At 43.2% G+C, this 14002-nt stretch overlaps 1 protein-coding gene across 2 annotated transcripts in view; it reads left to right on the forward strand.

Moving 5' to 3' along the window:
- Positions 1 to 13995, forward strand: part of LOC149450916 (OTU domain-containing protein 7B-like) — a 138741-nt gene extending 124746 nt beyond the window's left edge. For both annotated transcript variants that reach the window (XM_089691266.1, XM_089691267.1), the window contains exons 9-11: positions 1961 to 2078; positions 7580 to 7664; positions 12518 to 13995. In XM_089691266.1, the coding sequence (XP_089547392.1) occupies positions 1961 to 2078; positions 7580 to 7664; positions 12518 to 13822 (1508 nt within the window). In that variant the 3' untranslated portion in view covers positions 13823 to 13995. The remainder of the gene's footprint in view (positions 1 to 1960; positions 2079 to 7579; positions 7665 to 12517) is intronic.
- The last annotated feature ends 7 nt before the right edge of the window (positions 13996 to 14002 follow it).

Here is a 14002-nt window from a genome sequence, read left to right on the forward strand (position 1 = left end):
TGGACAATTTCAGCTTTCAGCACTATCACACTTTGAATGACAATTGCGCGGTCATGCAACACTGTACCCATATGAATTTTTTACCATTTTTTTGAGACAGATAAAGCTTTATTTTGGTGGTATTTATTCACAGCTGGGATTTTTATTTTTTTTGCTATGTAAATGAAAAAGTCCAAAAATTTTGAAAAAAAGTGTTTTTTTTTAAATAAATATTTCATCATAAATCTTGGCCAAAATTTATTCCGTTATTTTTTAGTTAAAAAAAAAATCCAAATTAGTTTATAACCAAAAATTATAATTTTTAAACATTTTTTTTTTATATTTTTTATATTTTTTTACATACTGTCACCCTAGCAGTACAGTGTCACCATGGTGACACTGTACTACTTGTGGGGGGTGATGAAGATTATTATTATTTATTTATTTTTTTTTACACTGATTGCTTTTACACCCATATAGGATGTAAAAGCAATCATTCTCTTTCTCTCTATCTGTATTCTTGCAGTCATTGAGAAGTACTGAGTGAGCTGTGATTGGTCACAGCTTGTCACATGGTACAAGGCTTTTGTGAATAGCCCTGTACCATGTGACCTCTGTGATCGTTCACAGATTTCACACGTAGTAAGCAATGATGTCACAAGTGACATCTTGCTTACTACTTTGCATGTGATCACTGATTGGCCAATCAGTGATCACATGATCGGGACCTCGTACAGAGGTCCCGTCCAACGATCGGTGTTTCACTGTGGCCGGAGGACACAGCGGGCACCGGATTGCGGTGCTGCGCGCACAGCTAGAAAAGGCGGGTGCCGTTTATGAATGGCAACCCGCCCCTGGACTGCCACCGCCCTGCCGTTTATAAACAGCAGGCGGACGGCAAGTGGTTAAGCTATATTTAATTATTGACTATAGATTGCATAATACAGCTAAATATAGCTTAACCTCTTCACACCGGCACCTCCTGGCCCTTTAAGAGGCTTCAGATGCCCGGGAGGTGGGGCGTGGTTTTAGGGTCATGTGATTCACGGTCACATGATTGGAAAAGGTCCCGATCGCAAGGGGAGATCAGGACCTTTCCGTGAGACACCGACATATGTGCTGGGAGCGCGCTTCTCAGCACATATGTGGCCGCTCGATGTCAAGGCCCAAGCGCCGAGAGGCCGCATGTTTGCGTACTGTCGGCGTCAAGGGGTTAAAGTAGCACTAAAGTCTCTTCTTTCTTTTTCTATTTTTAAATATTCTTACAAACACTCCTCAGAATGGATTGGTTTTGCACAGTGCAGTAATTAAGTCCATTATATTTATTTCAGAAAAACTTACTTTACATCCTCCCCCTCCTGTGCGCCACTTCCCCAATCTCCCTGTCAGAGAGCAAGCACTGATTACATTTCTATTCATCGCGTACATCCAGACAGCACAGTGCTTCTTTTTCAATTCAAGTACTTATTACATCAGTTTCGTTCATCGGGACTACAAGTCCCATCCGGCATAGCTCCTGTGCATTCAATTACTTTCAATGTGGGGACAGTTGCATCTTACAGGTCTCTATGGGACCCAGCAAGGGGAAGGAGCCATCCAAAAAACAGGAATGGTGCCAGCGCTCAGGGGATAAGTGCAATCAGGAGAAAAGAGTAGGCGGCGTGTGTTGTGAGTCCCAGTATCTATTGTAGAAATTGTTAAAATGTAGATTTTAATATATAAAGTTTGTGTTCCTTAGATCAATGTAGGCCTTATTAAAGATGTATAAAAATACAATTCCTGTAGGAGATGAAAGCAGCCCTTTTATAGGAGCAAATTTTCAATTTTTCTGCATTTCTGTACATGCCTCACATACCTCGCTACAATAATTCCATGTTCTGTTTCACTGGAGGACCTCATTCTTCTTTTTTTTTTCTGTAAAGGATTTGAGTTGAACAAAGGCAGCTTTTCATTCTCTGTATGTTTTGGTTTCTCTGTATAGCTCCTTTCATCCCTCTGACGGACTCTGAGCACAAGTTACTTCCTGTGCACTTTGCAGTGGATCCTGGCAAGGACTGGGAATGGGGCAAATACGACTCCGATAATGTCCGACTGGCAAGGTACAGTTACATACACCTTTGTAATCTCACCTCAATTACTCTACTTTTTTTTTTTTTTTTTTGAGTAGTAACATAAAGCCCAACTCTGCGTAAATAAAAAGTTAGTCCTTGCAGCGAGGCTGGGGATTGCAAGGGTTAATTGCTTATTCATACCTAGGGAAACAATGACAGATTTACTTACCCAATCCTCCGCTTTTCTCTGAGGCAAGAGCAGTCCCTGCAGAGTATGTAAACCCCCCCCCTCAGTCTGCTTGTGTAGAGACCTGACATCCACATGACCAGAGTAGGGTCCATAGCCCTGCACTAGATGTGAGGATGATGAGGGACAATCCACCTCCGGAGTGCTGCCTGGGAGGATCAGGTAAGTAAAACTGTTTCTGCAAAGCAGTGGTGGGGGGGGGGGGGCGGCATCAACTGTGGCCCCTGACAGCTCCAAAGGGGCGCACATAATGTTTAGTATACAACAGATGACTGTCAGAGACCTTGGACATACTAGAGGAGATGATCAGAAGCAGCAACCCTCCTAGAGGAGATGGTCAGAGACTGCTGACCTACAAGGGGAGATGATCGGAGACGGCAGACATACTAGAGGAGATGATCGGAGACGGCTGACCTACTAGAGGAGATGATCGGAGACGGCTGACCTACTAGAGGAGATGGCCGGAGACGGCAGACCTACTAGAGGAGATGACCGGAGACGGCAGACCTACTAGAGGAGATGACCGGAGACGGCTGACCTACTAGGGGAGATGACCGGAGACGGCAGACCTACTAGAGGAGATGACCGGAGGCGGCAAACCTACTAGAGGAGATGACCGGAGACGGCAGACCTACCAGAGGAGATGACCGGAGACGGCAGACCTACCAGAGGAGATGACCGGAGACGGCAGACCTACCAGAGGAGATGACCGGAGACGGCAGACCTACCAGAGGAGATGACCGGAGACGGCAGACCTACCAGAGGAGATGACCGGAGACGGCAGACCTACCAGAGGAGATGATCACCTTTACCAAACACTGCCTATGCAGATAAGGGACATCTATAGATAAAAACAAACTGTGCAGCTTTTTACTAAAGTTGCATAATGCCTTTGCTATAAGTGTAAGCAATTTACATACCTCCTGAAGCCTGACTGAAAAACTCCCAGATGTGACATTATTATTACAGGTACTTGTATAGCGCCATCAATTTACAGCACTTTACATGATTATTGTGCATTCATATCAGTAAAGAGCATACAATCTAAGGTCCATAACTTACATTCATACATACACATACTAGGGCCAATTTAGACCGGCTCCAATTAATTACCAGCATGTCTTTGGAGTGTGGAAGGAAACCGGAGTATCCTGGAGGAAACCCACGCAGGCACAGTGAGAACATGCAGACTCCAGGCAGGTGGTGCCATGGGATTCAAACTGACAACCTTAGTACCACTAGGCGGAAGTGCTAACCACTTAGCCACTGTGCTGACCACCAATATCCATCTTGCCTTGTTGCTAGGATGTTGCCAAGACACTCCCAGCTGTTACTGCTCACCCCCATCATTACAGAAGCAAGTGCTCCCCTGCACATGTATAGTCCACTAGCTCCTCCATTTCAGAACTACTGTTAGAGGGGGGAGAGAACGAATGGGTTTAAATTGGCTGAGAGTGTCTTAGCAACAAGGCAGGCTGGGATGATGCAATCTCTGGGAGTTTTTCAGCCAGGCTTCGGGAAGTACAAAAATGGCCTACACCTACAGCAAACGCATTATTTAATATCTGTCAAAGCTGCAGTTTGTTTTTATCTCCAGGCGTCTCTTAGCTTGCATAGGCAGTTTTTTGGTAGAGATGAACTAACCCTGTAAATGCCCTTTGTCTTGGGGTACCATTAAAGGGCAATTTTACTTTATAACTCCCCTGGCAGTGGGCGCTCCGCTCTTATTTCTGATGCTCCAGGTTGTGGATGGACCCTCGGCATTCCCGCCTACACTACAGGACTGCTGGCCCTGCTTTGTATGTGACAACAGAGTGTGATTGGCAGATGGAGAGCTGAGAAGTGGCTTCAAGGGACCAATCACATGGAGGAGGAAGCCTGCGGAAGGGAGGGATAAGTGTAAAGCTGACCATACACGTATAGATCTTTGTTTGGGAATTTTCGTTTCAAGAATATTAGTTTGCTTTTCTAATCGTTAGTGGGGTCAAATCGATGTTTGATTTCGACAGCAGTGGCGGGAAGGAAAACTTTTCTCGATCAAACTAATATTCAGCCAGTATATGTGGTTATCGTTCAGAAATGACATTCGTTTTCAACTTAGATATTAAAAGCAAAAGACAAATTTCGAACGGCATTCATTCACTGAATGTGTCGTACGAATATTCTCGTCCGAAAATCTACATGTGTATGGCTAGGTTCACACCTATGCAGTTTGCATGTGATCCCTTTTGCAGTGCGTTTTTGATGCATTTTTCTGGGGTTTTTTCCCCAAAAACTCACTACATGCATTTCTGCAGCGGCTCCATTGAAGTCTAGTGAACCAAAGACGCAACATTTTGCATGTAAAAAAAGACCCTGACTAAATGGACGGCTGTTCGTTTCTGCAAAACGCAACGGAAAACGCACTGGTGTGAACGAAGACTAAGATGGGAAAATTCGAAGAGGCGGGAAGGAAAACTTTGCTCGATCAAAAAAATTTTTGCCCAGTATATGTGGTTATCATTCAAAAATTGTCTTTTGCTTTTAACATTCGAGTTTAAAATGAATGTAATTTCTGAACGACGTTCACCGAATGTTCAAAGAATTTTTGTACGAATAGTCTCGTCCGAAAATCTACATGTGTATGGCCTGCTTAAGAGCCTTTTTTTTTTTTTTTATGGTTCCCCCAGAGAAAAACGAGCATTAACCCTTGCATTGCCGTGGGGGTCCCACTACTAGGGTAGGTCAATCATTATTTCTCCAGAGTTCAGCTTTAAGTGATCTCTTGTACAAGAGACAGTTCACATTCTTATGTTGAGGTTGGCTACTTTAGAATTCAGAATATATCTTTTACGCCCCATACACACTAGAGGAAAATCATACGAGGACCGATTGTCCCATAATCGGATCAAAGCTGCTCACGACAGTTCCGAAGGGACAAGCGCAAAAATTTTTCTCGTACGATACCAGACCGTACGGTTTTCGTTGAATCCGTTCAATAGCCATCCAAAAATACACTACATGACATCACTTTCGAAAATTCTTTCCTTTCGTACGAGAATGTTCGTGTTTTTTAGTAACTTTTTCACATTCGATGTAAGACTAGCAGGCAAAAAAAAACGGGCGATCGTTTGTCCGATATTCTCATGGTGTGTACGGGGCTTTAGGATATAACTTTCTCTATGGGTTGCTGAGCTTTGTACATCGTCGTTACCCTTTGCTTCGTATATATGACCGCTTGGTGTTGGTGGAGTTGGGCGGCCATGTCACGAGACACTGTGTCCTCGTATTGTGCTCTGTTGTGTCATCGTAGAGCGGCCCGGCCCGTGAATATTTCATGAGGCATCTCTTGCCCCGGCCTTTCAGCTCCTGTTCGCAGGATGTAACAGGATCTCCGTTTTGTTGCTTCTCTCGGCCTTCAATAACAGCCATCCTTTTTATAGAGCATTTACCGTGTTGGCGCCAAATGCCGGCAGCCCCGTAATCTTCCTGGCTCAGGCATCTTATAGTAAAGTCTTTTGCCTTTGGCACAGCTGGTTAAAGTCCAACGCCGCCTTTTGGAGTATAGAGTAGAGGTCGGCGACCTTGGCACTTTAGCTGTTGTGCAACTAAAAGAGATATTGTAAGACTGACAACCACAGACATGAATCCTAGCGGCACGATGGGGTTTGTAGTTTCAGCTTGGCTGGAGTGGTGTGATTAATAAACAGAAGATGCTATACAATAAGTCCTCAATAAAAATATGTGCAGTCCAAAAAAATTTTTTTAATCAAGTTCTTCTCAAATGATATTGTGTTCAAAAATCCTTCAGAAACTTCCTCCGATAATATTCCTAAAAAAAAAAAGAAAATATTTACATAGTGCATTATCTTTTTGAATCAAATAAATTATAATGACTTCATTCAGGTGGATATCCAATCACATTAACAATCAGTGAAAACGTGAATAAAGTGGAAAAAAAAAAACTGTGAATCCAAAACAATGAAATATCACTTTGAATCACTCTTCAGTGCTCTATTCAAACTGGCACTGTGTTGCTTCTAAGTGCAGTAAGGAATGCATACCCTTACCAATATTCCAAAAAACAGACACTTTTATATCTTTCCAAAAGATAGGTGGGAGACAATCCTCCTATGGATCTTTACCCAGTTAAAACTGCCTTCATAATATCATCAGGATCCAAAAAGCCTTGAGATTCCATATATCCCCATCAAGCATATAAGTGAAGTGGTGTGATTGCCTGCCCCTAGTATAGAGGAAGAATAGGGTAAGAAAGGGTTACAACCCTATTCAGATTGTTATGGGTCTCTGTGTCCCCATTTGACAGATTTCCCCTTACTTCCTGTCCAGCAGGTGTCAGAACAGGAAGAGAGGGGAAATCTCCCCATTAGCATTTGAAATGCAAAAAAGTTCTTGTTTTTACCGCTCTGTCTATAACTGGAGAAAACCATTGTGACTGCATTTGGGGTTAACCCCTTCCTGACTGCAAGCCTCAGATTGTGATAGCTACAGTCTCAGACTTAGCCCAGGTTCAAACTGATGCGGTGCGGAAATTGCAGCGTTTTCTGTGTGAATTCGGCACTGCATCAGAATCGCACCCTGTTTATGCGAACGGCTGCGGGTGTGTATGTTGAGTTAACAACACCCCGAAAGCGGTCTGCAAAACGCAGTGCAATGTGCAGAATCGGATCGCATAGATGTGAATAATCATGCGGAACCAAAAAAGAGTCCTGCACGTTTTTGGTGCGGTGCGAATAGAGCCATACAAGATGCGTGGCTCCAATCGCACCGCCCACAAATCACATGTGATTTGCACAGGAATGCGGTGCGGTTCCTGTGCGAATCACATGCGTTATACCGCACGAGTGTGAACCTAGCATTAAGGCTAGGTTTGCATTTGACCAGTTTTGCACTGTGTTTTTGCACCTGAGTTTTTTTTTTTTGTTGCTAGGAAGATTTAAAACACAAAACTGCAATACTTGCTTTTCTACAGTGTTTCCATTGAAGTCTATAGAATGTGAACCTGGGCTGATACCTGGGAACTAGTCAACATCATTCCTGATCATGTGATCACCAAGATAGCCAATCATGGTAATCACAAGACTTGTTTACAGCCAATTGTGATGGTCACATGGGGTTCGTTTACAAACAAATCTTCCGGCTGCTGCTGTCTCCCTCGCAGCCGAGAGCCTCAAGAGACACTGCTCTGATCCGTATACATTACCAGGCCAGGCAGAATCTGAACCCATCTTAGTTGTGGTTGTTAAGTTGCAGCTTGAAAATACAAATTTATTAACCTCCATTTTTTTTTCTTGTCTTACAGCGTCACATTATCTCTGGAAGCCAAGTTAAATTTGTTGCATAATTACATGACGGTCACCTGGCTTTCTCTGCCATGCGAGACGCAGGTATGCTCGGGGGTCAGACATTTTAAAAGGATGAAGTGGGATATAATCCAGAGAAAGATTCGGGTAGACTGGGGCCCTAGACAAGGTTGCCCTGCCCCTGATAGATTTTGTTCTGGAAATGAGATGGGGAAAGTCCTCACCTCACTGCGGGAACACAGCACTGTATACTGTATGTAGCTGAGCCTATACAGTGCACGTTAACCGCTCTGGAAGGTTTTACCCCCTTCATGACCAGGCCGGTGTTTGCTATTTAGCACTGTGCTACTTTAACTGGTAGTTGCACGGTCATGCAATACTGTATCTAAATGAAATTTATATATTTTTTTTCTTTTGGTGGTATTTGACCACTGTGTTTTTTATTTTTTGCTATATAAACGAAAAAAAGACCCACATTTTATATAAAAAAAACCTACAATATTTTCTTCTATAAAACATATCCAATTAAAAAAAAATTGAATTTCTTCATAAATTTAGGCTAAAATGTATTCTGCTACATGTCTAAAAATCCCATTAAGTGTATATTGATGGGTTTGCGGGAAAAGTTATAGCATCCACCAACTATGATATATATATATATATATATATATACACTGGAATTTTTATTTTATTCTAGTAGTGAGGTTAGTCAGCGACTTATCGTGAAACTGCGGTGGGCAATCTGACACTAAGTGACAAGGGGAGGGAAATGACTAACTGACGTTAATACAGTGATCAGTGCTAATATTATACACTGTCACTGTACTGATTATTATTATTATACAGTATTTATAAAGCGCCAATAGTTCGCTCAGCGCTGTACATTACAAAGGGGGACAGAACATGTGACAGAACAATACCAATACAATGCAAAACATGAGGGGATTGAGGGCCCTGCTCTTTCTGACACCGGCTGGGAAGGGGTTAACACCTAGAGCAATCAAGGGGTTAAATGTGTGCCTAACAATGTGTAATGTGCTCTTTTTTTACTCCCTGCTTTGCAAGGAGAAAAAAAAAAGGCACATTGCTGCTGTCTGTAGAGAGCCGAGTTCGCTCAGCCATAAACCATTGGCCGGGACCCGCCGATCGGCTTGTGCTGCAGCGAATGCCAGCACAGTCTTCCGAGTTTGCATGCGTGAGCGGACCCAGAAGAAAGATGTGACATACGGGTATGTGGTTGTGCCTTATGAAGCAGACCTGCTGCAGTAAATTTACTGTGGTGGGTCAGCAAGCTGTTGATTGTTAAATCTTTTTTTTTTTTATATATATAATATATACCAAACTTGTCATAATTGCCTGCTCTGAGCAATGGAATTGTACAGAGTGGCTCTAAACCTCCTCATCTCAGATCCCCCGCCGGTGCCTGGCTCGTTCTCCCTTCCAAGTGCACCCATAGCAAGCCGCATGTTATGGGGGCACTCATGTGGGCTTGATCACGAGCCACACTGCCTGCATAGACCTAGGTATGATTCACTCACTCTTTGTCCTGGTAAACACTGTCACCTGGACAGAGAATGGTGAGCACTCCAGACTTTTAGAACAGTAATAGAAGGGAAATCTCCCATGGAGTACCGCTGTTCTGGTGACAACTTCCTAAGAGGGGATTTTTCATTTCCTTTCACTTGTGTTTTGTCCTTGGAACAGGAAGTGAAGGGATATAAAACAACCCTCCAGCACTCACCTTTAGTTTTATTCATGTGTTGAAACTGCATTATTCGATAATTACGTGACTCAGTTGTCCTTGTATATACAAATGTGCACACATGACAGACGTGCGAATAACAATCCATTCAAAGGTTATAAACATAAAATCCACAAAGCTGTAGAAATCCTCCCAGGTATCGTAAACAAGCAGTAAACTTTATGGGCAAAGATGTTTGTTGGTACAAGTACACAAGATAATCAGCTTGTTGATGTGTAAAGGAACCCTTGAATGCACAAATTAGTTCTTCACTCTCATAAAATAATACTTTATTATGAAAACATGTAAAATAAGTTATTTATATTAACCTCTCGCCTACCGGGCACTTATACCCCCTTCCTGCCCAGGACAATTTTCAACACTGTTGCACTTTGAATGACGATTGCGCGGTCATGCAACACTGTACCCATATGACATTTTTAGAATTTTTTTTTTTACACAAATAGAGCTTTCTTTTGGTGGTATTTACTCGCCGTTGGGTGCGTTTATTTTTTTTGTGCTATAAACAAAAAAGAGCAAAAAATGTAAAAAAAAAACAAAACATTTTCTCTGTTTCTATTATAAGATTTTGCAAACAGGTAGTTATTCTCCTTCACTGATGTGCGTTGATGAGGCTGCACTGATGGGCAGCACTGATCATCAGTGCCAATCCATCCTCTGACAATTGCCTGTTAGCGGCAGTATTTTGTACTATGACAGTGTGAGGAAAATGCAGCCAATAACTGGCAACTGCATTTACCCGGTGATCTGCTGTGTTATTGCTATGTTATTAAGCATATCTAGTAAAAACATTAACAAAAAAATCTAATTTTGTTGGAAAATCCCAATACGTGTCAATTAATTGGTTTACATGAAAGCTATAGCGTTTACAAATGGCGGTATATGTACTGGTCTTTTTTTATTTATTTTTTTGTTTTACTAGTAATGGCAGCGATCGGTGACTTATAGCGGGACTGCTGCAGACATTCTGAATCTGGGGTGGGGAACTGACTTTGTGTCACTGACATCCCCAATGACACAAATACAGTAATCAGTGCTAAAAAAAAAAAAAAGCACTGACACTGTACTAATGGCACTGGGCAAGAAGGGATTAACATCAGGGGCAATCAAAGGGTTAACTGTGTGTGTTTTACTTGGGGGCGGTATCTGTGTGCTTCACTGTAAGCACACTGCTCTGGATAGCTGTGCTGTGCACAGCCATTCAGAGCAGTGTGCCAGAGCTGACATGGAGGTGAACTGTTGGTAAACAAAACAGTTCTCCTTCCCTTCGGAGATCTTCAGAAATCAATGGGCGCCGGTGAGTAATTACTGGCCGGAACTCAGTGATTAACAGCCGTGGCCGCAAATGACGGCTTGGGTAGGGCGCGTCTACCCCCTACCCGGAAATGAAAAATCTTTATCATATATATATATATATTACATTATTTATATAGGGCCAAAGGGTTTGCTCAGCGCTGTACAGTAGCAAGGGGGACAGAACATGAGACAAGACAGTAACAATACACGAGGGGTTTGAGGGCCCTGCTCTTTTGAGCTTACAATCTTTTATATATATATATATATATATATATATATAAGATTTTGCGCACCCGTGCCGCCCTGTAGCAGTATTTCTGCTATAGGGTGGTCGGGAAGCGGTTGATGAATGAATTGTCCATCTTGGCAAAGGCACACATCTCTGCATTGACCAGCCTAAAGACCATTACTGTTGAAATGTGTCAGAAGTGACGCTGTGTGTGACATCACCACAGGGTGCGCTACCTAGATATCCCCAACCATATTATGGGCAGTGCTGCACAGGGATCCTTTCCACGACGGTTTTTTATGATACCTGTGGGATGGAGTTATACAGCTTTGTGGATTTACAGTTTACACCCCGTGAATGGATTATCAGCACTTCTGTCCTGTGTGCACATTTGGATACATGATCAGGAGAATGAGTAATGTAACCAACTTATTCCATGCGGTTTTATCAGATGAATACAAATGGAGGAAGATCATTTTTATGCTTGATTAACAAGTGATCTCAGCAGCTACCTAAACATTGGATAATATCTCCCTGTCCATTTGCTGAAAAAAAATATTCATTTAATTTAGAGGAAATTAAGGAAAATCTCACCAATGGAGAAAAAAAAAGCTGTCAGGTTTTTTGCCATTTTCTATCCAAAACTTAAAGGATAGGTTCACCCTTTGTAACATCTTTGGACGACCTCCATTCCCCGTTTTGACAGCTAGTGAGGGATTTTCCCCGCTAGCTGTAAAACTGGCTGTGCAGGGCTCCACCCACACGGCTGTGTCACTCATTCACAGTATTCTGTAAATGAGAAAACTACAAGTTTCGACTACCATTTACACAGATATACTGACAGGTCTGCAGGAGTCCTGCATGGCACCAGCAATCTGCTGATCGCTGGTGCAGTGCTTTCCGGGCTTCAAAAAAATTGTAAATGCACATTTTTTTTTTTTTACCTGCAGAAAAAAAAGTGCATTTATAATTTTTTTGTTAAAAAGTGAACTCCACCTTTAAATACTTTAACAATCCTGCATGCCTAATAAAGTGGCCTTTAGCTGTGTAGAGTATGAACAGACTGACGTGCATTAGGCAAAGGTTGTTTTTTTTTACCTTAATGCAACAAGGTAATAAAACCTTCTGCCTTTAGAATCACTTTATTAAAGAGTGACCATCTGAGATTAATCATCTACTATAATATCTGTATATCATAGTATATGATATATCTCAGAAAGTCACTCTTTATTAACCCTTTGAGGACCGTAAGATTTTGGAACACCAAAAGAATCCATTTTTTTGTTTTTAAAGTTTGTACACTTCAGTTGCTGTAACTAAACCATTTCATGAAATAATTGGCACAAAGCTAGATCCATTTGTTGTTTGTTGATAACTAATATTTTGACTCAAAAAAAAAAAAAAGTTTTAAGTTCTTAATCAGATGATACAGGCAATTCAAAACCTGGGACAAATACATCCCTTGGTCCTCAAAGGGTTAAAGTGGTTCTAAAGGCATTCGGTTTTGTGTCAAGAAATTACACTTTTTTTTTTTTTTTTTATGGCTGAACTGGATGGATTTTTGTCTTTTTTCAGCCAGACTAACTATGTTTTACTAACCTGATACCCGTTTTTCTACAAAATGCTGATTCTTTTGTCTCTGTACAATAGGCTCCTCTCGCCCAGCCGGAGTCACCAACGGCATCTGCTGGGGACGATGCGAGGTCTGCCGCAGAATCTGGAGAGTCGGACAAAGAGTCTGTGTGCAGCAGCTCGGCAAGCAATGGAGGCAGCAAGAGCGGAAAGGAGAAGGACAAGGAAAAGGACAAGTCCAAAAAAGAGAAAGATAAGGAGAAAGACAAGAAGAGAGCCGATTCAGTGGCCAACAAGTTGGGCAGTTTTGGCAAGAGCTTGGGGAGCAAGCTGAAGAAGAACATGGGAGGACTGATGCATAGCAAGGGCGGCAAGTCCGGCATGACCAATGGACAGGGCGACACGCTTGAAAAGAAAAAGAAGGGTTCCCTCAAGGGTCGGAAAGGGAGCAAAGAAGACTCCTCCCAAGGGGACTTGTCTACGTCATCTGAGAAATCTTCCGTCAAATCCACAACTGACAAAAGCCAGGGCGACCCTTACAAGTACAGTAACGATGTCAAGTTGAGTCTCAGCATCTTACGGGCGGCCATGCAAGGTGAGCGCAAGTTTATATTCGCCTGCCTGTTAAAAACTAGCGATCGTCAGCCGTACCAAAAGCAGATGATCCAGAGGTATCTGGCCGATGCCCAGGAGAGGTTTGTAGCGGAGCAGAAGCAGCGAGAGGCAGAGAAAAAGACTCTGATGAACTGCGGCGCAGCCAAGCGGTTGGAGCAGGACATGTTGCAACCTAAAGGAGACGATTTGCTTCCGTTGCCCACCTACGCCCAGGCAACTGGTAACTATGGAATGGCGGGCATGGACTATGGTGTGGGCGTGAAAGGAGCACTACCTTCCAGCTACTCTGGAGGATTTACCATCCCGAGACCTTCCCTAGTGAATGCGGATGGTGCTCATAGCTACCAGGACAATAGACGGCAAGTCGCAGGTGGTCCTTGTAACAGCATGCCCTCTTACGTCACTCTCCCCCGGCAACCCGTACAGGGTCGGCTCAACGCCTACCATGCTAGCCCGCTACAAGTGGGCGGCCTTTCTCCCTCAGAGACTGAGCTTCCTCCGGTGTACCCCGAAGCCATCGACCAGACGGTCTGCATCATGCACAGCAACGGCTACAGAGAATACACAGACCCCACCTCCCTGTCCAGATCCGTGAACTCTGACAGCAGCAAAACCCGGACACACTATAATGTCCAGCAGACCAAGTGTAAGCAAGTTCACTGCACTTTTTACGGACATCCCGAAACGGGGAACTACTGCTCGTGCTGTTACAAGGAGGAAATGAGGCGGAAAGAGAGGGAGAAAGAGGCTTTAATTCACAGGTTCTGACGAGCTAACAAACCTCGTGTGTTTGACTTGTATTCCACAAAGTGTTCCAGCAGGGGGCAGCAAAGGGGAGGATGCAATAGTGTTGATCGGACTTCTCCTTCATGTGTTGCCTGGGTGCTTAGATCTCCGTCTAGAGTACGTTCAAACCAGCCGATGAAACTTTGGAGGGTGTTCCGGGAC

The sequence above is a fragment of the Staurois parvus genome, unplaced genomic scaffold (genome assembly GCF_062004578.1).
Source record: "Staurois parvus isolate SC_StPar_1 unplaced genomic scaffold, SC_StPar_1.0 ptg000559l, whole genome shotgun sequence".
Lineage (NCBI taxonomy): Eukaryota > Metazoa > Chordata > Amphibia > Anura > Ranidae > Staurois > Staurois parvus.